The following is a 27,398-nucleotide window of genomic DNA, read 5'->3' as shown; positions in this document are numbered from 1 at the left end:
TATGTAAGTTAGCAGGTCACGCTTTTATTTTATTACATTGCTAAACAGGTCTGCCAAAATTAAGTGTACTGCCATCCAGTCAGAGTGTTAGTACTACACAGTCCATCACGTTTACTACTACAGTGAGTGGCATTGGAGTAGAGAACTTCACTTACCAGTGGCAACATAATGGAGAAGTGATGAATGGAGAAACTGGAGACACTCTCAATCTTAACCATATTACTGGGAAAGAAGGGGGTTTATATCAGTGTATTGTTAAGAACCAGTATGGTGACAGTGATGTGTCCTCTGCAGAACTTGTTGTTACAAGTAAGGGGAAAGAAGTACATTACATTATAAGAGTAATATCATACACTACTGTATGGTATAGGGATTATGGAGGTTTGAGATTTCTTGCCCAAAAAGATCACCCAAAAACCCAGCCTCACTTTTCGTCAGTATCAGTTTGACATAACCAAGTCCAATATAAATTCTTCACTGTTAAATGTTGCTTTGGCTTGAGATGTGCTTTTTTGCAAAGTGCAGTAGCTACAGCTTGGCCGTATTGGTTAGGCATAACCATGCCTTCACAGTGTCTCCAAAACTTTCCAACAGGGCCGCCCAGAGAAATTAAGGGGCCCAGGGCAAAGAGTTAAAGTGGGGCCCTTCACCCAAGTTGTAAGGTGAAGACCAAAAAAAAAAGAAAAAAAAAGGTCACAACCTGCTGGCAATGACAATAACTACCCAGCACCAACCATATCTCCTTATCTATAAGCTTGCTACACTGCTCCTCTGAAGAATACTGTGACTGCTCTATTAGAGTATTTAGATCTGACTGCTCTATTAGAGTATATCGATCTTTTAAACAGGTATTCAGGGGGCCCCTTTCAGGCTGGGGCCCGGGGCAAAATGCCCCAGTTGCCCCCCCCCCCCCCCCCCTGTGGGCGGCCCTGCTTTCCAACAAGTTTCTATGGAAAAAATTTCCTGCTAACTTACTAACTACACCCCCTGTAACTAACTGATGCTACTATGGTTAACGATATGGTCTTGATTTCTTCACTGTTCAATGTTGCTTTGACATGAGATGTGCTTTTTTCCAAACTGCAGCAGTATAGTGCATGCATCATGGACTTACCTCTGTCCTCCTTTGTGCCCCACTTCTTTCTCCATAGGTTTTAATTCGAGGTAACGTGTGATGGCTTCAGTGCAACTGGCTGTCATGAGAATTGTCCATACGTAGATGAGTGGATCAATTGCAGAGGTGCTTCTTGTACTGTTCTTCATTTGTAACACTGTGTGATGTATAGAACATACCTGAAAATGAAGCAGAATGGCTACTATAGTTCTCAGTAATTGATAGTAAGGGCTGTTGTTTATAACAATAGCAATTTCCGTAGTGGCTGGATTATTTGTAGAGATGCTTTTCATACTGTTCTTCATTTGTATGCTTAATAATGAGTAGCTGAAAACAAAACAGAATAGTCACATCACTTTCAGGAATTTATAGTCAGGGTGCATGTAAAGTCACTCGGTGAAGTTTAATAGTATGTCTGAGACATTCTTTCCTTTGACGTTCTATATGTTGGTTCACCAGTCATAAATTATGGAAAATTTGAAAAAGTAATTGTAAGGAAAATGTGACTGTCTCGAAAACTGGTCTTATCACATATTTGAATGTATCAAGAAATTCCGGTTTAAGTGTTGTAACTCAAGCTACTGTACGTGTACCAAATTTTCACAAGTTTTTACACCAATTCCTTACCTTCCAGTGTATCCACTGTACAAGTGTCAACAGCTAAGTTTCCCATTATTTTAGATAGTTTTATCTCAAGGTGGACTGTACTAGGCTAGCTCAAATAGGGATGGTAGTGGATGGAGGGGAGAAAAAGAGGTTGCTTACAAAACACGTAGGGATGAATTAGACCAAATTATCAGCCATTGCGGTCTCAAAACTGGCTAAAATTAAAGGAAATTTACAGCACTGGTCTTTGTTTACCACTACAGAGCTGTACAGTCACATACAGCCATCCTCAGGGTGGCCCTAGACTGCTCATACGGCTCTTGAGGAAAGCAGCCAGCAAAAGCAGATCACCCAAGCCTGGGTGGTTTTGACAGTGAAATTTGATAGTGTATTCATGCACATAGTTTTGTGTTCATGGTGAGAAACAAACCTGCTGTCATGGGCAATAAGACTATTTTTCCAGATCCATTCACATATTGGAAAAACAGGAGTTATGTTGCTGAAACTTGGCGCATATAATTTTACAAAACAAGGCTTCCACACACATCCAATTTTCTGTCTTTAACCAGCTGTAACTTGACTACTCAGCAAGCTATTGGCCTAAAAGTTTCACAGAGTCCTTCAATAGCACAGTAGAATACCAGATCAAAATTTGAAACTAATGACATACTACTACATTGAGTTATGGTACTTCAAAGTCATAAAAGTGGATGTGTGTGGAAGCCTTGTTTAGTCAAATTTGGTCACATATGGACTCCCTACCTAGCGTTCATATCTACTGTAAAACCTGCTCCATTTGGGTAAGGCAGCATGGAGTTATGTATTCATGAAAATGTGTAATTATTAACTGTTGATTACTGTACTATCCAGGGGCCTACCAGGAAGCTACAGAAGCTTGTTATTATTGTTCTTGTTATTAATACACTAGTGTAGCACATCAGCTTCCTTGAACACGCTACCATGTGTCTAGATATAAAATTGTATTCATTATAACATTTGTACACAACCTATTTCCCATATAGTCACAGCTCCAACATTTACAACACCTCCGTCACCACAAAGTGTAGACCTCACACAAACTGCCACATTCACATGTTCTGCTACTGGTGTTGATGTGAAGTACCAATGGTCAATTGGATCAGGATCATTTCCTAGTAAAGTGACTGGTATAAACACCAATACCCTGGTGATCCCAGATGTGAGGTCATCTGATGATAACACCTACTCTTGTGCAATTAGTAATGATGGAGGTAGTGTTACATCAGATCCTGTTCAACTAACAGTTACTGGTAAGTATTTTAATACGTACATCATCCTTTAATTTTATTTACTTTGATGTGCATGTCTACATGCGTGACTATTCTATTAGAGTATCTTGATCAAGGGCTTGTTACATTTGTTGGGTTTCAGCATTGTAGTATCCTTTTTGTGAAAACACTGTTACTTATTCAAATTATCTTTGACCTTGTTTGGTATGCCAAATACAAAGGCAGTCATAGTATGTAGCGTAAGCAATGTACCATGTGTCGAATGGGCTCGATTACCAGAAACTCATACTTCAATTATCGGAAGGGTGTTATACAAATAAAAACAGTGGAATTCCATGGTACAAAGAAGTGGCATGGTTGACAAAGAGTGTGTTATTTTGTTAAAGGTTGTTATCCTACTGATAAAGGAATGGACAAAGGTTGACAGTTCATGTAACTTCCATACTAGCATTGAAACCGGGTCGGGTCAACCGGGTCGGGTCAACCGGGTCACATTTTCTCCGGGTCATCTAAATTATCCAGGTCTGACCCAGATTGGATCACGTGAGAAACAAAATTGTTCATTTGACGACGTGGAAACTTATAAACGCTATCGCGTAGCTCTTTCGTGAGCCACGCCCACTTATCACGTTACAAACATATGCTCGGCCACGTCCATTTAGTAGTAAGTGCAGTCTGTAGCATGAAACTGTGTCCGTTGGCTGTCTGCAAGCTTACGTGTAGCCACGCCCACTAATCGATTATTGTAAGAGTTGTATATAGTCAAGTCTTGCAGCAGGAAAAGTACTTTTGTGAGCCACACCCATTTCAATATATTGGGAAATTGTAATACTGGGTATGCACGAAGCCACACCCAATTGCTGTCTGTAAACTCGCATTAGCTACGTGGAACCAAAACCCACTGACTGATTTTAAATTATAAACTTACCGGCTTAGTTATCACATAACTACTCGTTTACTCAACACAAATCAAACGTTCAAAACGTAGTCTCGTTTGCTCAAGACTGCCCGAAACCTCGCCCGAAACATAGCTCTTATCGCACACCTTGGCTTTAATTAATCCGGGTCAAATGTTGGTCTGAGCAATCCGGGTCAGTGGGTCATCTGGGTCAGCAGTAGTGACCCGGTTTCAACGCTGTTCCATACTGTATATTTGGGGCTGTTTTTAGAAGTGATTTCAGCCTGTACCATCAATGGTGCTTTCTCTTCATCGCTTTGAAAGCTCATGACAGTCCACTGTTAATTTCTACTTAACAGGACCAAACAATAAAAGAAACAAGCCAAGGCATGATCAGTACCAGTTATCACTGAAACTTCCACAGAAAAGCATGATACAGCCAGTGTGAAACTTGCCAGTTGAACTGGCGTAGTCTAAGATGACATGGCGGCTGTAGTGAAGGCACAGATTTGTGAGAATGTAGTCCAAAGTAGTGTACTACCATCTAGCCAACTGTTGAGAAGCATAAGAAACCTAATATTCATTGCTATGACCGGACTTCAAGTATTCCACCATGCTCTCCCTACAAAACATTTTGGCTGATTGTAGCCCTTAAATATTTTGCTGAAGTAACTTCACAAATGGGGTAGTCCCTGATCTTGTACGTAGTTAGTTGTAGCTAGGTGTCCGCATTTGTTCAGGTTGAGAGGCATAATATTATGCAGATTTCAGCCCAGTTGACTAGAGCATTTAAGTCTTCTTGCAATATTGTAGCACCTTCACTTGCAAAAGATTTGTTACAATATCTTCGACAGTTAATAGCTACAAGTTCAGCTTTTTTCCACAAGTAATCCCTCAGTGGAATGCTTTACCAAGTGTCACTGTCAATGCACCAACTCTACATTGATTCTCTACACTTGTACACCAGTGATCTCTTCAATTATTTAATCACTTATACTTAATTAATTTACTTACATAATTATTTACTTACATTCTAATTTAATTTGTACTATGCTCATGCATATGAGTCTTACAATTATAAAATATAATAATATAATAAAAGGATAGCTCTGTTAATTATTACATCATCAGCATGCAAGCAAATCTTGGAGGATATAGAGAAAGGTAGGTCATTATTGTATATTATGAACAAGACAGGACCCCTTGGGGAACATTGAATAGCACACTACTAGATGAGCTGTGTGCATTTCCAAGAATGACTTGCTTTTTTTTCTTGACTTGCTTTTTAATTAATATGCTGTACCCATCTTGGAGTATGCCTCTCTTGTTTGGTCACCATTCACAAATCTAATATAGACAAGATTGAAATGGTACAACTTAAGGCTGCTAGATCGATTATTACAGATAATTATTCTAGCACAACCAACATGATTAACCATTTAAAATGGGAATCCCTTGAATACAGGAGAACAAAGTCCACCATTATCATGTTCTACAAAATCATCAACAATATTGTTTCAGCTGACTTTTCCAATCATCTTCATAGAAGTTTCACTAGGACAAGAGGTCATCAAATGAGATTTATGACTATTCCTGCTAAAAGAAACACCTACTATCACTCCTTCTTACCCACAGCTGTTCGAATATAGAACTCTACACAGTAAATATATTCTCCTAACTTATGTTCATTTAGTAATTTATGAACTGTATGTTAACTTGATATGCATTACACTCATATCCTGAATCTTGCATAACAAAAAAATTAAAATTAAAATTAGAAACCACCAAGAGATCAAGAACAGAACCAAGAAAAGGATTTACAATTGCTGATTGTTCCACTTAAATACTGTAGAGCCCTTAAATAACCATCAAGCAATGTACGTGTGCATTTTTACAAAAATAAATGTAGCTCATACAATACATGATCTGATGTGCTGAAATTTTGCATGGATGTCGGTTAGACCTTCATAAATATACAAGAGTTTTCAGTTTTTTTGAGGTTCCAGCACGAGGCCATGACCAGTCATTGGACTATTGTCTGTTATTTGAAACATGCAAGCCTATGGAGTTCCGGTGATTGAGTCATGGTTCCAATAAACGGTTACTTCAACTTTTCACATTTTCACCTGTTACTGGTTAGGAGAAACACATTTTGAAACCGAGCTTGATACACAGGAAGACAAAGTCAAGTGGAATACCTCTGCCAAGAATCGTGCTCCAGCAATGTTCTGTAAAGAAGGGAGCACAGCAGAAATAAACGTTCTGCTGCTTGGTTGCTTACGTTATGTGACCAGCTGAGTGAAGACCCACTATAAAAGTTTAAAATATGTGCTACAAGCCTGAGCGAGCCACAATCAAACAATTACACTAATTACAATTTATACAAACTATCCCTAGTGCAAATTATACAAAGTTTTGACAAAACGATTATATACCATTTAAACAAGCTGTTGGCCTAGTGTGAGAAATTGATGTGGTATATTAGGAAAGGAAACCATCATTCAAGGATGGCCAGTATTCAAGGGTGGTGCTTATATACTAATTAAACAACTGTTATGTGTTCCAACAATTCAGTATGTATATCATAAACTAGATGCTTACTTCATGTTCTACATTGTGATGTGCACTAAGAAAGAATAAAGGTCCAGATACACATTATAGAACAACATTCTTTTCCTTTACCATTAACATAATACGTACTACAAGATAATTGTCTGTTCCTTCTAAACTAATGGGAAGCAGTTATTTAGACCTCCTTAGAACGACACATTGATATAAAAGCTACTGTAATTATTCAAGAGAGGTATTTATGTTGTTAGTTAAAGTACCATAGCCACTATTCAAATGCGGTGACTACAGGTACATTTGAGATGCGATATTTAACCAATTGAACCTATTATCTACAAATTCCATACATTGCAATGACTATCTGGAGATGCCACGACATAGAAGAAAATTCTAATCACAAAATAACATTAATTTTGTTGATATAAAATTCATGATACAATTTGTACACAATTTAGATATATATATAAAAGTGTTGTGGTACCATCTCAATTTTAACAGTATATTTTCCATTTAGTCACAGCTCCAACATTTACAACACCACCATCACCACAAAGTGTAGACCTCACACAAACTGCCACATTCAAATGTTCTGCTACTGGCGATGATATGAAGTACCAATGGACAATTGGATCAGGATCATTTCCTAGTAAAGTGACTGGTATAAACACCAATACCCTGGTGATCCCAGATGTGAGGTCATCTGATGATAACACCTACTCTTGTACAATTAGTAATGATGGAGGTAGTGTTACATCAGATCATGTTCAGCTAACAGTTACTGGTATGTAAGTTAACAGGTCACACTTTATTTTATTACATTGCTAAACAGGTCTGCCAAAATTAAGTGTACTGCCATCCAGTCAGAGTGTTAGTACTACACAGTCCACCAAGTTTACTACTATAGTGAGTGGCATTGGAGTAGAGAACTTCACTTACCGGTGGCAACATAATGGAGAAGAGATGAATGGAGAAACTGGAGACACTCTCAACCTTAACCATATAACTGGGAAAGAAGGTGGTTTATATCAGTGTATTGTTAAGAACCAGTATGGAGACAGTGATGTGTCCTCTGCAGAACTTGTAATTACAAGTAAGAGGAAAAAATGAACTAAATTATTATTTTATCTAATCGTATTGTATGGTAGTGATTATGGAAGTTTGAAATTTCTTACCCAAAAATATCACCAAAAAACCAGCCTCACTTTTCCTTAACAACAGCTTGACGATATTGGTTAGGCATAACCAAGTCCCAAAATGCCTTTAGCATGAAATTAAAAAATTTGCTAGCGTACTAGCTACACCCCTTGTAATTAAATTACTGATGCTATGATTGTTAACACTATTATGGGCTTGATATCTTCACTGCTCAATTGTTTTGGCCTGAGATGTGCCTTTTCACAAACTACAGTAGCTACAGTACAATGCATGCATCATGGACTTACCTTTATTGTCCTTTGTGCCTAGGGACCCGCCGATTATGCTCATAATTTTACCTATTATGCTATGCTGCACTGCTCAAAAATTCACCTATTATGCTTAAATTAATGCTCAATATTTACCTATTATGCTTGATTATGCTCAATGTTCATGCCTTAGTTCATATGCTTTGCTACTAGTTTAACACTATATAGAAAGAAAAAGAGTGGCTGGAACACAAATAATAAATTCTTGCTGCATGCCTGCATGTAAGAGACAAGATCGATATACTCTAATAGAAAAGTCAGTTTGATGATTGTTCTATTAGAGTTACTGACTGCTCTATTAGAGTATATCGATCTTATTTTGCAATTGTCATTTTTCCAGCAAGAATTTACACTATCGTACAAATATTTAACCTATTATGCTGGCATTATGCTCAATGCTTTTAGGTACCTATTATGCTCAAAATTATGCCAGCATAATCGGCGGGTCCCTATTTGTGCCCCACGTCTTTCTCCATAGGTTTTAACTTCACAGTACTGTGTGATGGCTTTAGTGCAACTGGCTGTCATGAGAATTCTCTCCATAGTGACTGGAGTGATTGCAGAGGTGCTTCTTGTGCTTCATTTGCAACACTGTGTGGTGGGTAGAACATACCTGAAAATGAAGCAGAATGACCACTTTAATTCTCAGTAATTGATAGTCAGGGCTGTCATATAACAATAGCAATTTCCGTAATAACTGAATTGATTGTAGAGATGCTTTTCATACTGTTCTTCATTTGTATGCTTAATAGCAGGTAGAAACAGAATAGTTACATCATTTTCAGTCAGGGTATATGGTTAAGTCACTCAATGAAGTTTAATAGTATGTCTGACCAATATCATCCATTCTTTTGATGCAGTATGTGTTGATTCAGTTATAAATTTAAAAAATTAACAAATAAGTGTAAGGGAAAATGTGACTGTCTCTGGGAAAACTGGTCTTATCACCTATTAAATGTATCATGAAATTCTGGTTTAAGTATTAAGTGAGTTGTAGCTCAACAATGGTTGAAACTATATGTACAAAATTTTCACAAATTTTACACCAATTCCTTACCTTCCAGAGTATCCATTGTACAAGTATCCAACAGCTAAGTTTCCTGCTATTTTAGATAGTTTTTAACTCAAGGTGGACTATATCAGGCGAGCTCTAATAGGGGTAGTAGTGGGTGGAGGGAAAGGAAACAGGTTGTTTACAAAACGTGTAGGGATGAATTAGGCCAAATTGTAGAACATTCATGTTTCAAAACTGGCTAGAATGAAAGGAAATTTACTGCACAGGTCTTTTTTTTACCACTACAGAGCTACACAGTCACACACAGCCATCCTCAGGTTGACCAGAGTTTCATTAATGCCCTAGAGAGCACTCATACAACTTTTGAGAAAAGTAACCAGCAAAAGCAGACTACTCAAACCAGGATGATTTTGACAGTGAAATTTGATAATGTACTTATGTATGTAGCTTTGTGTTCATGGTGAGAAATAAAACCAGCAATAAGAACATTTTTTTTCCAGATCAAGTCACAAAAAATGTGGGTAATGCTTGGTACATATGGACTTCCCTACATCTGTAACAACTGCTAGGGGAGCATGGAGTTACACTGTCATGGAAATCTTTGATTATAACTTTTAATTACTATCCAGGGACCTGCCAGGAAGCTACAGTTAGCCTGTGAAGCTTGTTATTATTTTTGTTAACACACTAGTGTAGCACATCAGCTTCCTTGAACACACTACCATAATTATGTCAAGATAAATAATTCTATTCATAATAACATTTGTACACAACCTACTGTATATCCCATTTAGTCACAGCTCCAACATTTACAACACCACCATCACCACAAAGTGTAGACCTCACACAAACTGCCACATTCACATGTTCTGCTACTGGTGATGATGTGAAGTACCAATGGTCAATTGGATCAGGATCATTTCCTAGTAAAGTGACTGGTATAAACACCAATACCCTGGTGATCCCAGATGTGAGGTCATCTGATGATAACACCTACTCTTGTACAATTAGTAATGATGGAGGTAGTGTTACATCAGATCCTGTTCAACTAACAGTTACTGGTAAGTATTTTAATACATCACCCTTACTTTGATGCGCATGTCTACGTACGTGACTGTTTTATTAGAGTATCTTGATCAAGGGCTTGTTATATTTGGGTTTCAGCATTATGAGCAATAATCCTTTTTGTGAAAACATAGCTCTTTTACTATTAGATGCTTAATATTGGTTCACAAATTTTCTTTGACCGTGACCTACAAAGGCAATCAGGGTGTATTATGTACCTGAGTGAAGGCCCACCATAAAAGCATATGAGCACTACAAGCCTTAGCAAGCTATAACATTAAATTACAATTTCTACAAAACATCTCAAGTGCAAACTATACAAGGTTTTGGCAAGATGATATACCATAATTACTTGGTTAATTTTTAAACACTGTGGTTATTGGCCTACGTAGTAGGAAAAGTATGTGATATTTAGGAAAGGAAACCACCATCGGTATTCAAAGGTAGTGTTTATAGCCATTAAACAACTGTTATGTGTTTCATTGATTCAGTATATCATTGTTATAAGAAAGCTAGATATTTACTTCACACTTTACGCATTGTGATGAGCACTAAAAAGGAATAAAGGTATAGCCTCCAGATACACATTATAGAACAACATTCTATTCCTTTACTATTAAATGATTAATACGTACTACAAGATAATGTCTATTCCTTCTAAACTAAGGGTATGCAGTTACATAGCTTCTTAGAGCAACACTTTTATAGACCCTTTACTAGTGAGCTGATGCCATAGCAACATCCACCATCTTGGAGTACAACCCGTTTTGCAACCCTGATAGCATAGGAGGGAACATAGGTTTATCCTGGTCAGCCTTTGCCATAGACTGCAGAAGAAGCAACTCTACTTACTGGTACTGTTTTACTAACCAATGCTATCAGGATTGCAAACTTGGGTTGTACTCCAAGATGGTGGATGTTGCTATGGCAGCAGTTCACCTGCAAAGAGTCTATATAATAATGGCTATTCAAGGGAGATGTTTATGCTGTTATTCAGAGTTCTGTAACACGACCACTATTCAAATGCGGTGAATACATGTATATTTGAGGTAACCAATTGAATATGGTTTATTATGTGCATATTCTATGTATTGCAATTACTGTCTGGGGATGCCATGATGTAGAAGAAAATTCTAATAACATAAGGGTGCCATACGGCATCCTTAGCCGTTAATAAATAACTTGTTGGTGTCAGATTCATGATAGCTCATTTGTACACAACCTACTGTATATCCCATTTAGTCACAGCTCCAATATTTACAACACCTCCATCACCACAAAGTGTAGACCTCACACAAACTGCCACATTCACATGTTCTGCTACTGGTGATGATGTGAAGTACCAATGGACAATTGGATCAGGATCATTTCCTAGTAAAGTGACTGGTATAAACACCAATACTCTGGTGATCCCAGATGTGAGGTCATCTGATGATAATACCTACTCTTGTACAATTAGTAATGATGGAGGTAGTGTTACATCAGATACTGTTCAACTAACAGTTACTGGTATGTAAGTTAACAAGTCACACTTAATTTTATTATGCTGGTGTACAGGTCTGCCAAAATTGAAAGTACAACCATCCAGTCAGAGTGTAGGTACTATGCAATCTGCCAAGTTTACTACTACAGTGAGTGGCGTTGGAGTAGAGAACTTCACTTACCAGTGGCAACATAATGGAGAAGAGATGAATGGAGAAACTGGAGACGCTCTCAACCTTAACAATATAACTGGAAAAGAAGGGGGTTCATATCAGTGTATTGTTAAGAACCAGTATGGAGACAGTGATATGTCCTCTGCAGAACTTGTTGTTACAAGTAAGACGAAAGAATATTGCATTAAATGTAGTTGACTTCATGTGTCAAACTTACCAAGTATGTGCCAAATGTTTAAAAAATTGTTGATCTACCCAAGTAGATACACACACACACACACACACGCACGCACACACATGCACACACACACACACAAGCGAACACACGCCATTTAAATTCACAACAAATAAACAGCTAGACCAATACACTACACTCATTTACGTCACATATAGCCATATGCCACTCAGTTGTTTAGGCTGCATGGAATGACATGTGCCAGCTACTGTGAATATTTTAGGGCCTTGGAATGCAAGTGGTCAGCTGGAATGTAAGTAGGGTTGTGTTATGATTAAGATAATTGGTAGGTATCGATGCAATTATCATTATCATGGCAGTTTTCATTATTGTGATAATAATTTTCCGCATACTACAGGAAACCATGCAATCTGCAATACAATAGTCATCTATATCACTATTTTCTTGTAACAATTTCCAGGTATTTTCCTGATGCAGATTTTCCATTATAATTAGTGCTGACTTAGAGTAAATTTATAATAATTGTTTTATATTGGCATTTATACAAGTATCGTGATTAGGAGTAGCATTATCGAAATACCAGAAATTTCATTATCCCACAGCTCAATGCAAGGCTAGACACTTCAACAGTTGCCCATACATATCTCTTCTAAGTACATTACAAGGTCTTAGCCCTGTATTAAAGCTGAAGACTCTATGTGAATTGTTCAGCTATTCTCTGATGGTATACGTAATACTTTTTTTGTCCACTCACCATTGATGGTCATGTGCTTATGCAGTTGTGAAGAGTAGCTCTACAATAATAATTTAGGTTAGGTTATTTCTTTAATGCCACATATCTCCCTATGTATAATAATTATTATTCCATTGTATACAGACATCAACTATTTTCATATACCGTATAGCACAAAATGTTGGCGGGATAAAATTTTGGCGAATTTGGCGAATTGGATGGATTCGCCAATTTATTTTCCGCCAACTTTTTAAACCATCGTTCTTGAATCATGTGTACAGTCTCGTGAGGAACACGCTAGAGCGTGCAACCGAACCGAGAAGAAAGCAGGATGTCGATTCTGAATTACTTTTCTCGGGTTAAGAAGAGTTCTACTTCAACAGGCCTACCAGACCCAAATGGACCACTTTGTGGTAAAGTACCGTCGTCGTCCATACAAGCTGCGAATGCCAGAGTCTCTAAGATTGTTGAAAGTCAGTCAGTAGCGGCAGGTGGAACACTTTCTCGTTCGAGGAAACCCTATCTTTATATGACTCCAGGCCAGCGATTTCAAATCGGCAAAAGAGCCGCGCATCATGGCGTCACAGCTTCTATTAGGTATTTTAAAAGGAAATATCGTGATCTTCGTTTGACGGAAACCACCGTGCGAAGGTTGAAGCATCTTTACCTAGATAAAGTACCCGAATTGGAAGAGCAGAATTCGAAGGATTCAAGTGATGATGAAATGCCTGAGGAAGTTCAAACTTTGCCTCGTAAGAAGCAAGGAAGACCTCTACTGATTGGTGATGAGTTAGACAAAGAAGTCCAGGCCTATATCAAACATATGAGAGAAGCAAGTTCAGCAGTAAACACAGAATTTGTTATTGCAGCTGCAGAAGGCATTCTCATGAACCATGATTCGAAGAGCAAGATTCAATTGACTACTGCATGGGCTAAGTATCTACTTAAGCGAATGGGGTATGTGAAAAGAAGGGCCACTACCTCAGGAAAGGAAACTGTTGAAGATTTTGAAAGTTTGAAGGAGGAATTTTGGTTGGAAGTCAAGAACACTGTCTGCATGGATGAGATCCCCGGAGATATGATAGTGAATTTCGACCAAACCGGCATACATTACATTCCAGTGATGCCATGGACAATGGAAAAGGAAGGAGTGAATCATGTAGAAATCATTGCAAAGGATGACAAACGACAGATAACGGCTGTGTTTGCTGGTACATACACAGGGAATTTTTTGCCACCACAGGTAATATACCAAGGGAAAACACCTCGTTGTCTCCCACAGTATGAATTTCCACCTCAGTGGAACATAACTTACACAGAAAACCATTGGTCTAATGAGCGCACCATGAAAGAATATTTTCTTCAAATTGTTATTCCTTACTTTAGTCAGAAGAGAAAAGATTTGAAGCTTCCTGATGATTACCCAGCCTTGCTCATATTTGATAATTTTAAGGCTCAAATCACACAACATTTACTCACGTTTTTAGATGATAACAACATCAATGTCATTCTTATACCTGCTAACTGTACTGACAGATTACAGCCTCTTGACCTCAGTGTTAATAAATCAGCCAAGGATTTTTTACGACGAGAATTTCAAAGGTGGTATGCCAAACAAGTGTGTGCTCAATTGAAGCAAGAGCCAGCAGAAAGAAAGCCAGTCAATTTGAAGTTGAGTGCTGTTAAGCCTTTAAGTGTGAAGTGGATGGTCAAATTGTACGATCATCTAAAAGCAAAGCCAGACATCATCCGTAATGGCTTTAAAGAAGCTGGAATTGTTAGTTGCCTTGATGACATAGCTGAAATATTTCCAAATTTTGCTATATAGCTGGTAGTGTTCATGTTATTGTAGAAGGCATTAATTGGTAGGAACAGTTATGACAATAATTAGCATTAATTTTGGTGACAGTTAATGAATATTATTGTAAATATGAATGTCACTGTACATGTATTTACATGAATCAATAATGAATAATCACACAAGTAGAAAGTTTAACAATTCATAAAGGAAATGGTGACATCTGCTTATTATCTAAGCACTTCACCAAGTGGGATCTCATTAGTTGTTGGTCAAACTTCAGTTTGCGAGTATTTACCTTGAAGGCAATTGCTGTTGCAAATGCTATGCTAAATACTCCACAATCCTTTGATCCCTTCTGCTTTTGACAGCGCACAAACTTAACGGCAACACTTTCCTTTATCTGAAACAAAGCCTGAATGATTTTCTTTGTTTCTTCGTCAGCAGTGTTAAACAGAGAATCATAAATCTTAACCTCACCACTCTTACAATTGACGGTGGATGCAACAATCCAGTGATACCGAGTTGAACAAAAGATAATTTGGACTTTATCCTTTACTTCATTTTGTGACCATTGTACTACCTTGCCTTGTGAAAGAGTTGAATGAAAGCCATTTAGCTCTTTAAATTGCAACTTAAGTATCTCTTGTGCATAATTTATTGTGAGGTCTGACAGTTCATCTCCCATAATTATAGATTCCACATCATAGTTCCTTGTCTTCTTCTTAGGTGGGGACAATTCTGATGCAATATCACTTTCGTTATCAGAAACATTGATTACATCATCTTTGTTTTGATCACACATTACTGGTAGTAGAGCTGCTTCTTCCATAGGTTGAGAGTTTTGAGTAGCTAGTCCTGCATTAGGCTGACACTGCTGTTTAGCTACTCCTGCCATAGGTCGAGGTTGCTGACTGACAGCTCCTGCTGTAGGCTGACACTGCTGAGAAGCTACTCCTGTCGTAGGTTGACACTGCTGACTGGCTACTTCTGCTGTAGACCGACGCTGATTAGTTAACTTCTCAGAACTGCATGAGAGTTCAATCAGTTTCTTTGTCTTCATCCCCTCTGCTGATGTTGATGCAATAAACGTCAAAAGGCACGGTATTTCTAGACCCCCCTGTAGTAAGTCCAACGAGTAGCGACGTCCACCATTTACTGTGCACTTGATCTCACCACCACGCCTCAAAAAAATGGAGCATATCGAAGAAATTCTTCGAGGAATATGCCCAACAACTTTTAAATCGTCGCCGATCACTTTCTTTACTGCTACAGCGTGAGTGTCATGTGCATTTCCAACTTCACGATGACAAACGAGAATTTCCCCATAGACTGGATTCTCCCATACAACCATGTATTCATGGTAGCCACGAATCATCGACTCTATTACGAAGGAGAACGCCGAAGTTACCGGTCCGTCGGACATAACGCAGCCACGAGGTCGCTTATGCGCTGTAAATAGAATTAAAAAGGTTTTACTATTCGCCAACTTTTTTTTTCGCCAATGATTTCAGAGTGATGAATTCGCCAAAATTTTCTCCCGCCAACATTTTGTGCTATACGGTAATTATTTTGTTGCACATGTAATAGCTCTAGCATGGGCATCACCTTAGCCCAATGTTTTTCAACTCGTAAAGTAGCAACGAATACAAAATGCTCTCCATCTGAGTGGTTTTCATGGCAAAATCTAAGTCATGTATACTAATCACATGAGTATTAATCGATCCCCATAATCGATTCCGGGTCTATATAATCACTGCCCAGATATAGCCCGGTGTACATTTTGTATGTAGCCCAACTAGCTGGGCTATATACAAAATGTAGCTTGGGTGGGCCCCTTTGATCTGAGGTGTGAAAGTGCTACGCGCGTGTGTGTGCATGCGTGTGTGTGTGTGTGTGTGCGTGCGTGCGTGTGTGTGTACTTGTGTTGAGAGAACTTCAGAATCAGAAACAGATTGCATGCACACAATCTAATGGCTTAAAGCTTGTGAGCAGTAAGTGTCCTCAAGATGAATACTCTGAATAAGATGACTAAAAAGCATGCTATATTCCTAGAGAATTGTGGTTATATGAATAACACTGACCTTTATGTATGTCCTCATGCCACCTCTTACTTTGTTTACTGTACAATAAATATGGTGATCTCTACTTTTGCATGATCTGCAAAATAGGGATACTTCCATGACAAATATCGACTAGAATTCAACCTCACAATAACTTCACGGAACCTTTGGCAGTACTGACTAGTTACAAACAATTTCAAATGTGCCTTCAGTGCGATCCAAAATGAATGATTACAATAGAAAATTTTGAAATCTTCTAGTGACTGACTGAACTACCAGCTGACTGACTGACCAACCAACTGACTGACTTACCAACTAACTATAGTAATTAACTATAACACCATGAGCTTGATTTTTTCACGGTTAGACAGCGGCGGAGCAAGTAGTTGATATGAGGGGGGGCTGGGCTGACTCAGACTTACTTCTATAGTTTGGTAAGGTGAGACCAAAAAAAAAAAAAAAAAAAAAGGTCACAACCAACTGACAAGAGCTTTCCACCTCATCAGCTACCATTTTTAGCTGATAAACTACATAAAAATCCTTACATAGCTCGCTACACACTGACTACTTTATTAGAGTGACTGCTCTATTAGATTATCTCGATCTTTATCACGGTTTTCAGTCCCACTCCAAGAAAGATAATTTCGGTGTGATATCATTCTGAGGGGGGGCTTCAGCCCCCTAGCCCCCCCCCCCTTTCCGCCGCCTATGCGGTTAGATCATATTGCTTCAGTCAGACACATGCCTTATAGAATACCGCAGTACATACAAAGCATAGGCAGTACATTATGGACTTACATTTTCCCTCCTTTATATCCATTTCTTTTGCATTCACTGTGCAAGACATTAATTGATTCATAAGTATGGCATGTCATGACTTCGTGTGTTGAGAACCAAACAAAAACTGTCCATAATTTTACATGCTGCCTACAGTTGTTAAAATAGGTGGATTAATTGTAGGATACATACATAGCTTCACATATTTATTGTTCTTAATGTGTATGACTGTATAGAACTGAGAAATTAAGTAGAACAGTTACTTTGGTTGTAAGTAATTGGTATTATAATAGAGGCACACCTTTTTGTCACACAATTATAACTTCCTGCATCTGGTACTGTTATTTCTTTAACGTGGTATTATAAAGTTTACAAACTATGGAGATCTCTTATTGTTTATATCTTTATAGCATGAGTGCACCATGTTGTGGGTTTAGCAGTTGAAGATTAACTAAATGGACAAATTCCATAATAAGGCTTTATAGCATATAATAATAACTGTTGCCCCTAGCAACCTGAATTTTCCATTATTTTTAGGTGATAATGTCTAAAGTAACTTCTCCAAATTTTGAAAGGATAGCATATATATGTCATAAGATATGACAATTTGAAATTTGTGATTTTCCCATACATATCTATGTGAGAGGGCTACAGTTGCCCCTTCTGGGCAATCACAAAAATCAGGTTTTTCAATGCATGCAAAAACCAAAAATTCAAAAGTACATATATCTCAATTTTACATAATTTGTAGGTGTGAATGTCAACAATAATTTTTCCAAGTTTTAAACGGATAATGTATATAGATCATAAGATATGACATTCTTTAAATCCCATGATTTGTGTGATTACCGAGAAGGGACAACTATTGCCCTTCTCATTGACAATGCATGGAAAAATTGCAACTTCGGAATGTCATATCTCATGACTTATATATGCTATCCTTTTAAAACTTGGAGAGGTGACTTAAAACATTGACACCTACAAATGATGTAAAATTTAGGTTGCTAGGGGCAATGGTTGATTTTTTCGTTATTATGAAATTTGTCCATTAATTTCTTTTACAATAACATTTGTACACAACCTATTTCCCATTTAGTCACAGCTCCAACATTTACAACACCTCCATCACCACAAAGTGTAGACCTCACACAAACTGCCACATTCACATGTTCTGCTACTGGTGATGATGTGAAGTACCAATGGACAATTGGATCAGGATCATTTCCTAGTAAAGTGACTGGTATAAACACCAATACCCTGGTGATCCCAGATGTGAGGTCATCTGATGATAACACCTATTCTTGTACAATTAGTAATGATGGAGGTAGTGTTACTTCAGACCCTGTTCAACTAACGGTTACTGGTATGTAAGTTACTGTAACAGTAACAGTACAGTGTACTGTAAAGTAGGGTGCATTTCCATACAAAATTTATGTATCAAAAATCAGCCCCACTTTATTACAACTTGACAGTATTGGTTAAGTATAACCCATCCAAAAATGCCTTTAGCTGGAAGAGCGTTTTGATAAGTTTCAACTGTTTAAAGTTTTTTTCCTGAAACTAACTATATACTTACTGACAAGCTTAACTCAGTAACGGTGGAGCAGCTATATCATTGAGGTAATTGAGACAGCTATCTAGGAAACTGAATTTGGATGAAGATATATGAATACTGCAATTTAAGGCTGAAATACTCTAATAGAGCAGTCGTCTAAATGTATTTCTAAAAGAACAATTATTATCTTCTATAGTTTTATAGCTACACTTTTGTAATACTGGCTAATGCTATCGGTTCACACAATTATAAATATGGATGTCACTTTTGCTTGACATGTGTCTCTTAGGAGTACCACAATATGTACAATGCACGCATCACGGATTTACCTTTGTCCTCCTTTGTGTTCTACTGTTTTCAGTGCAAGCTGTCAATCTGTCAGTAATGCATCAGTGACTTCTAGTGTTGTCTATCATGTAAGATTAAATGGGATTTGCCCATAATTTTGCACCATGCCTTCAACAGTTGAAATAAGCAAACTTATGTGGCTTATACAATTTTCATAATAGTATTGTGTAAACAATCACATTAGCAGTGAGGCTTAAATATAATCATTACTATGGTTGACCATCAGTTCCTGTGATTTACAATTGAATATAATTATGTTGCATAAGCATAGATCATCACATCATTTAATGAGATCACTGCACACTATTATTACAAGCTTTGATAAATTGCAAAATAATCACCAGTTTTTTTACTATCAAATTTTGGATGGGTAAGCAGTAGTATAATAAGCTGCAATTGTGTGGAAGCTGATTTTTAATACTCTCCACACAAAGCCATTTCAATACTTTGTGTGACATGGGTGGAATTAACATGTGAGCTAAAGACCTGATAAGAAATGTAGGTCCGCACAATGTTAGATGATCAGGTAAATAGTGTCTTACAGTAAATCCAGTGCCATTCACCAAGCACAAAGGAAGTATTCACTCTGAAGCGCTGAACTTGAACTTGCACTACACACATTCCGGAGAATTCCTGTTTGTTGTAAATAGTTGACAACATAATGCTTTATTGATTTCTGTTAGTACAGAATGCTTGCTATATTATGGTGATGGCTTGCTTTGAAAATTCCATGGTGAAGTGAAATGGAAACTGTACCGAGCCACCTTAAACTTTGTAATATGTAGCACTGTGTAGCTGACAGAAATTGACAAAAAAAACTAAATAAATGCAACTTTAGCTCCTGGTAACTACAAAAGAGATCTCAAGGGATTGTTAGTTGTACAGTAACTGTTCCGTAGGAATTTGTGACATTTTGTATTAGGTGGCTACATTATTATTCTTTGCAGTAAGACCATTTTTTGCAAAAAAAATGATATACTCTAACTCTAATATATAGAACAATAATACTCTAATAGAACAATTGACTACTCTAATAGATCAGTCTAATAGTTCTGTGTACCATTTCTATTAAAAAGTGATGTCATTAGGCAGGATTGAACTCTGTACTTCTTGTATTATGCACTGTGTACCTTCCACTGTGCAGGCTTCTCCAATTACCATTAACTCTTGTAAAATGTGTTTAAATGTATAAGGGTTTCACAGGTTTATTAGGCATTTGTACTCATCCTATTTCCCATTTTAGTCACAGCTCCAACATTTACAGCACCACCATCACCACAAAGTGTAGACCTCACACAAACTGCCACATTCACATGTTCTGCTACTGGTGATGATGTGAAGTACCATTGGACAATTGGATCAGGATCATTTCCTAGTAAAGTGACTGGTATAAACACCAATACCCTGGTGATCCCAGATGTGAGGTCATCTGATGATAACACCTACTCTTGTACAATTAGTAATGATGGAGGTAGTGTTACATCAAATCCTGTTCAACTAGCAGTTACTGGTACGTAACATGTCACACTTCCTAATTTTATCATACAGTGCAGCGGTAACTGCATGCATAGTAGAAGTTCTCCCTCCAATATAATATGAGCCAAATACCATTCTCACTTTTCTTGTGTCAGTAAGTGATCATTCCTTCAGAGCAACCCAAAATGCCTTGATAAGTTTCTATATAATGGAATTTTGTACTGATCTTCTGACTGTGTAACTAACAACTAACTGGTAAACATAGCTCATTGATTTGGCCAGACACATGTCTTGTGTGTACCACATTTGGTACAATGCATTGTCATGGATCTATTTTTTGTCCTATTTTGTGTTCCGTTCTTTTCACTTTCAGTGCAAGGTGTTGAGATATTGATTTGTGCATCAATGGCTTCTTGTGTGCATAAGATTAAACTGGGATTTGGCCATAATTTTCACCATGTATTTAACACTCAAAGTCTGGATTAGTTCTAGGTAAGCTTAAGCAAAATACTAGGCTACCAGGGGCATAGGGAGGGAGGTTCTAAGGGGTTCAGGACCCCCCCTCCCGAATAAATTTAAACTTCTGCAAGCAGGACCCTAACACACCATTTGGTGTGGCAGGACAAAATGAGTGAGCAGTATAGTGTAATGGCATAACACAACAATTGATAAAGCTTGCATTCATCTCTCAGCGAAGGATTTACAGGGGTAACATGAGCCTCTTCAAAACTTGTTAAAAAATCTATATACTCTAATAGAGCAGTCAGGTGTATATTAGAGCAGTCACGTATACTCTAATAGAACATGCATGTAAATATCCATATCCATATGTTAAGGAACTTCATTAGCAAAGTTTTTCAGACATTCTAACATTAAATGCAAAACTGAATATGACCTTATACTGCTGTAGCTTTGGTGTGCAGTGTTTAAAGATACAGAACTCCAGAAATGTATCACTTGTGTGATGCAAAATGAATTCATGCTGTGCATATTTGTATAGTTGATTGTAAATGATGACATTTTTTTGTATTAGTGGATTTATGGTTCCTATACCTATCACTTACAGATTACTATATGTGTCTCTATGTGTTATGTTGTCTGTTTCCACTAGGTAGCTTTATCTAGTACTAGCTTCATCCTAGGGGCACTTATATGCATTATAACTTTTTGCATAAAATATAGCAATTTGCTGAGTTTTGATACATTAAAATATTGAGTCACTCAGCAGACCCCCTGCTTCTGGTAACTCAATACTGCTGTTGGAACCCCCTTCGAAATAGTCATATCTGTATGTTATATCCTTTTATAGTCATATCTTTAAAAACTGGTGATTATTTTGCAATTTGTAATAATAGCTCGCAGCGATCTAGTTAAATGCTGTGATGATCTGTGCTTATGCAACATAATTATATTCACTTGATCTGTTTTTTTTTGTTTTTTTTTTCAAAAAATATAAAGTATTACAACAGAAACAAACACCTGATTTCAAATAAATGAATCATGTTAAATGATTGCCTAGTGCAGACAATTCTGTACAGTGATACAAACAATGAGATTATCAATAAAGAGCAAAGTGTTTTGTGTCCCTCCTTCTTTAATTTGCATGGATTTGCTAAACTTGCATGACTAAAGTAAGGGTTAAATTTGTACATCCGAGAAGATTTTAACTCTTGTTTAAGTATATTTTACTGTAGCTCATAAAGTTATGGCATTCTGCAGGTCTTCCAAAGTTGAAAGTACTGCCATCCAGTCAGAGTGTTAAGACAATGCAATCTGCCAAGTTTACTACTACAGTGAGTGGCATTGGAGTGGAGAACTTCACTTACCGGTGGCAACATAACGGAGTAGAGATGAATGGAGAAACTGGAGACACTCTCAACCTTACCAATATCACTGGGAAAGAAGGGGGTTCATATCAGTGTATTGTAAAGAACCGGTATGGAGACAATGATGCATCCTCTGCAGAACTTGTTATTACAAGTAAGAGTAATGAATTGCATCAAATTCAGATAGTTTTGTGTGTCATACGTTATGTCCAGCAAAGCAGTAAAGAGGGGACAGCCCACTAATAACCTAGGACCAAAGTGTTGCATAATCAATGAGTGGTGGTAGCCAAGAAGTACGTAGTTGCACCAATGTCAATACTGCCACAGTTGTCCCCTTTATTGTGTAATAACTTTGTTACAGTTATTTTATGGGGCATAAACAACATGATCAAGTCCATGATTTGTAGAATAACAAAGCACTGTTCATTCGTGCATGCATTGTAAGGTTTGTATGGCATAATTTGCCAGGAATTAATTAATTCACTAGCTATAGAGAGCTTGCATCGTGCCAATAATCCTTATATAGCAACTGTTGCTAGTCAGCCATACTTGGGGGCAGGTTTCAAGGGGACCGAATGGGACAAACACTCTTGGTTTTTCATTGCAAGCTGCCAATGAGTATTGCTGTCAGATGAGGTTGGAAACAAATATTGAGAACTAGAGACAAGAGAATTATTAATTTTCGATAGATTAGTGACTAATTTTAATGTTGTATAAACTTTTGACCACGGTTATCCTAGTTTATACAAGTGACTAACCTAGAGAATATGTCCTGTTCTCCGCTTAACCATTGAGAATGACTACAGCCTTCATCCTCTGCCCTCATGCATGGCTGACCAGCAACAATTACCAAGCATTTTGCGTTGCGCGTTTCGTATGCAACCTCTCTATATCATGCTACATTCTTGAAATTTAATTACAGTATCTTTGACTACATGTGATGTGTTACACTCTTTTTGTTACTGTCTTATTTTAGCTACAGAAGAACCCACAATGCCAACCCCTCCTGAAGGAAGAAGTAATGATCGAAAACGTGGAAGTATCAGTAAGTATATAGTTGTATCTAGTCTTTTGCTAGTTAACACCACAGAAAATTTCAGAGTAGTATGATTCAGTGTAGAGTAAATACGCCCTGTAGCTAATGCCTGTGTTTATATACACAATACTCAACAAATGTAAAGTTATCATATTTTTTTTTGTGGCATTAGTGTTCTTTCTAGTGATATCATCAAAATATCATGTATAATATTATTACTTGAATTGAAAAGTCAAGTTGGTCTTTGTCACTAATGCAATATACGGTATCTCATTGTGAATTGGTGTATTTTCTGTTATACTTTTAGGATCTAGAGGAACTGGCCAGAGACGTCGCCGTAGAAAGTGTTCTGTGATGTAGTTGCTACTAGTCACCTTATACACATTAGCTAGTGCTTATGTAGATGTAGTGTGGATTTTATAGTTTGTACTATTTATATACTGCAACTAGTTTTTTTTTTTTTTTTTTGTCTTAGCTGTCTTTGAAATGTAATTGATCCAAACTGAATTTTATCCTGTGTTATTATCAAATAACATACATAATTATTGGCTGGTCATGGGTACAAAAATAGGTGGAATTCTTTGGGATATGTTCCAGAACCATTTTTGGCAGGTTGTAATAAACCTACTTTTTGCCATTTTTGGCAACTTTAAAACTGTCAAAATTGGCAACTTGAAAAACTGACAGCTTCAAAAGCTGCCAAAACTGAGAGTACACAGCCTTGTCATGGAACCTGGTAAGTGCTTCAGTTTCTCTCACCAGTTATTCCAGAATTGGAAGGTATTGGGTTTTACTTATATTATAGTGGTGTGTGTAACCATTGATTGTGGATTTGCATTTCCGTTTTGGCAAGAAAATCATTCTGTCGAAATTAGCCATATAACAAAGTTTCCATGAAGTAGGCATGCCAAATTTGGCAATAAAAAAACAATATAAACATCTCATTTTCTTGCCAAAAATGGAAACTCGAATCCACAATCAATGGTTACACACACCACCACAGGGAGGGTTCCATGGAACCCCCCTTTTGAAACAGCCTCTCTTACTCGAGAAACTCCAATAGACAGTCAAATCAAGATACTCTAATAGAGCATGTGCAGTCACACTAGTCTTTTGAGGAGCAGTGTAGCAAGCAAGCTATATGCATCTAGTAATTCTAGTTATAAATAAGGAGATATAGATGGTGGGGGGTAGCTATTGTCAACAAGTGATGATATTTTTTTTTTGAGTCTTCAACATACAGCTAGGCTGAAGTTGCAATTCCAAAGTGGAACCCCCTTTTCAAAAGTCTGGATCTGTTCCTGCACTATATAAGTAAAACTCGATACCTTTCATTTTTTGAATAACTGTATATAAGGTGCTTGTGAGAGAAATTGAAGCACTTACTGGGTTCCATGACAATTAAAGCTGTGTACTCTCCTTAGCTTGCCAAGGAAAATACATTGCTCTATTTTTTGCAATAATCCAGATCACATAATGTCAAAGTTGGCAATATGGGGATCCAATTTATTACCAAATTTGACAAAAAGTTCCTACCAAATTTGGGTCTTGACGAGCCAGTTTTATTATTAAATGCTATCCCAGGCCACTAGGGACCTGTGAAAAGGCTATAAAGCCTGTGAATACAGGGAGTCTGTTTTGGAAGCTTGGTAACTTACATTTGTTGTTGTCACAACTTTGAAGTTGCATTTCGTAAATTGCCAACAATGGTAAAATAAGATTCTTTTCATTGCCAGACTTGGCTTTTAAGGGTTTTCCAACTTTGGCAATAACCCATAAGCTGCAAAATATGGAAACTAATAGATTGCCAAAAATGGCAACATGTTGGATCCACATTTGACAACATATGGGTAATGCTGAATTTACCAACATCTGGGATAAGCCTAATTTTGCCACAATTGGCAAAATTATGATACCGAATATTGCCAAAACTGGCAAAAAGCTGGTTTATCAAAACCTAAAAGCAGGTTTATCAAAACCTAAAAAGACTGTTCTAAACCTGTACTGACTCCGTTTTCAAATCAGTATCGGTATGATGGTATGACTTATGCAGAGTTCTGCCCAGACTGAGACCACTGGTCACAGCACTATGTATTATCTTAATACTATAATATGTGACCAGATCTGCAAAAAGGTGTCTAATAGCCTTTCCAATTGCATTTCATGTACTTGGAAATCCATAACTTGCATAATTGACTTGTGTGTATGATACCAGCCTGAAATTTGGTGGTCACCTTACACTCCTACCATAGCACTATCCCTAGATGTAATTTTAAGACAAATGGGTTAAATACATGCATAATGAATTATGACTTGTCAAACCTGGAAATTTGGAAAGGCTATTAGACTTCTTTTCGCAGATCGAGTCACATATATACAGCTACTCAGAATTAAGACCAGTGGTCTATTCAAGTCTCAACTTGAACACGTGGTCACTGACTTAAATACAGAGTCAGTTTTAGGTCCATCTTGGTAAATGAGTATTGCTGTGAGTTACCTGAACACCAGATGATCCCAACAGTTCAGAGTACTGAAGTTCCGTGGTCATATATACCTTTGCACTTTAGTGAGAGTAACATGCAGTGATCTAATTGAACACTGGAAGTGGCAAGTTATACAAAGTTCGGAGGTCCATGTTCATAAAATAATGAGGTTGGTGAAATAGTTTGTTACTGGAATAGTAACCAGCTAGATCCTGATGCAAAGCTAAAAGTGATAATATGATGATAGTGAACTTAAACCATGTAATGGTGAAGAACATACAACTAGTTTGCAAGGCTAGGCTAAGAGAGTAATATATGTGTGTGTGCACATGTATGACCAAATTTGACAAAACAAGGGTTTCACAAATCCACCTAAGCACATCCGATTCTCTGGCTTTATCAAACTGTAACTTGACTACTCAGTAAGCTATATTTAGTATTTACCTAAAGATTTCACATAATTCTTCCATAGCATTGTGAAATAACAGATCAAAATTTGAAACTGATCGCATACTCCTACATTGAGTTATGGTCTCTCAGTCATAAAACTGGATGTGTGCGGAAGCCTTATTCAGTCACATAATTATGTAGGTGAAAGGTGAAGTGGATATTATTAATTGATTGATAAAACAGTTAGAACTACAGTGGCTATAAAATTATTGCTGTTATAAATATATGGGCCAACTACAGCTTGACTATATATGACTGAAGATGCAAAAAGCCATATATTGATCATTAGGATATGATGTCATAATAATATTATTGTAATCTCTATAGTGTCAGAGTTCAGTGTTGATATCAACTTAATGTTGTAATTTTAAATAACCTTCTGTGTGCATTATGATGTCAATAGATATGACTTGTCACATTGTGTAGGTGAAAGGTGAAGCGGATATTAATTGATTGATACAGTCAGCTATGTAGCCTGACTACATATCCATAGTATGACTGAAAATGTAATAAAGCCATATGAGGATATGATGTCATAATTTACTGTGATCTTTATAGTGTCAATAGTTCAGTGATGAGCTGGGTCAACATAGCTAGAGGACTTTTTGGTATGCTTTAATATTATTAATCCTTTGCATGGAGTCAATGCACTAATGGTCAGACTACTGTCATGATTCACATACATGCATGCACATGCGCACGCACACACACACACACACGCACACACACACACGCACACACACACACACACACAAGGGAAAGCATCAGAGATGTGTGTTTGATGACTGACCAACATTTACACTAGAAATATGCAGGGATCATTTTAATCACAATATATGTGAAAGAGTTTGACAAAACCACAAATCATTATGAACACCAAAAGAGTACACCAGTTTCAAATTTGAGCTGTCGTTTCAATGATTATATGTGAAAAATTCTAGGTCCATTATTATATAGTTTACTGAGAGATCAGGTTAGTTGGTTTAAGGCAAAGAAATTGATGTG

General features: G+C 37.3%; 1 protein-coding gene across 11 annotated transcripts in view; it reads left to right on the top strand.

Annotated features, from left to right (window-relative positions):
* The window catches only part of LOC136255659 (basement membrane-specific heparan sulfate proteoglycan core protein-like), a 47,560-nt gene extending 23,555 nt beyond the window's left edge, over positions 1-24,005 (top strand). For 4 of the 11 annotated variants that reach the window (XM_066048467.1, XM_066048470.1, XM_066048464.1 and 1 more), the window contains 12 exons: positions 49-309; positions 2,743-3,009; positions 6,969-7,235; positions 7,284-7,544; positions 9,727-9,993; positions 11,240-11,506; positions 11,555-11,815; positions 18,316-18,582; positions 20,366-20,632; positions 22,318-22,578; positions 23,401-23,469; positions 23,768-24,005. In XM_066048467.1, the coding sequence (XP_065904539.1) occupies positions 49-309; positions 2,743-3,009; positions 6,969-7,235; positions 7,284-7,544; positions 9,727-9,993; positions 11,240-11,506; positions 11,555-11,815; positions 18,316-18,582; positions 20,366-20,632; positions 22,318-22,578; positions 23,401-23,469; positions 23,768-23,820 (2,768 nt within the window). In that variant the 3' untranslated portion in view covers positions 23,821-24,005. The remainder of the gene's footprint in view (positions 1-48; positions 310-2,742; positions 3,010-6,968; positions 7,236-7,283; positions 7,545-9,726; positions 9,994-11,239; positions 11,507-11,554; positions 11,816-18,315; positions 18,583-20,365; positions 20,633-22,317; positions 22,579-23,400; positions 23,470-23,767) is intronic. The other 7 variants (XM_066048466.1, XM_066048469.1, XM_066048471.1 and 4 more) reach the window with 7 other exon arrangements.
* The last annotated feature ends 3,393 nt before the right edge of the window (positions 24,006-27,398 follow it).

The sequence above is a fragment of the Dysidea avara genome, chromosome 5 (genome assembly GCF_963678975.1).
Source record: "Dysidea avara chromosome 5, odDysAvar1.4, whole genome shotgun sequence".
Classification (NCBI taxonomy): domain Eukaryota; kingdom Metazoa; phylum Porifera; class Demospongiae; order Dictyoceratida; family Dysideidae; genus Dysidea; species Dysidea avara.
The sequence above is the reverse complement of the archived record's forward strand: the minus strand, read 5'-3'. Positions and strand labels throughout refer to the sequence as shown.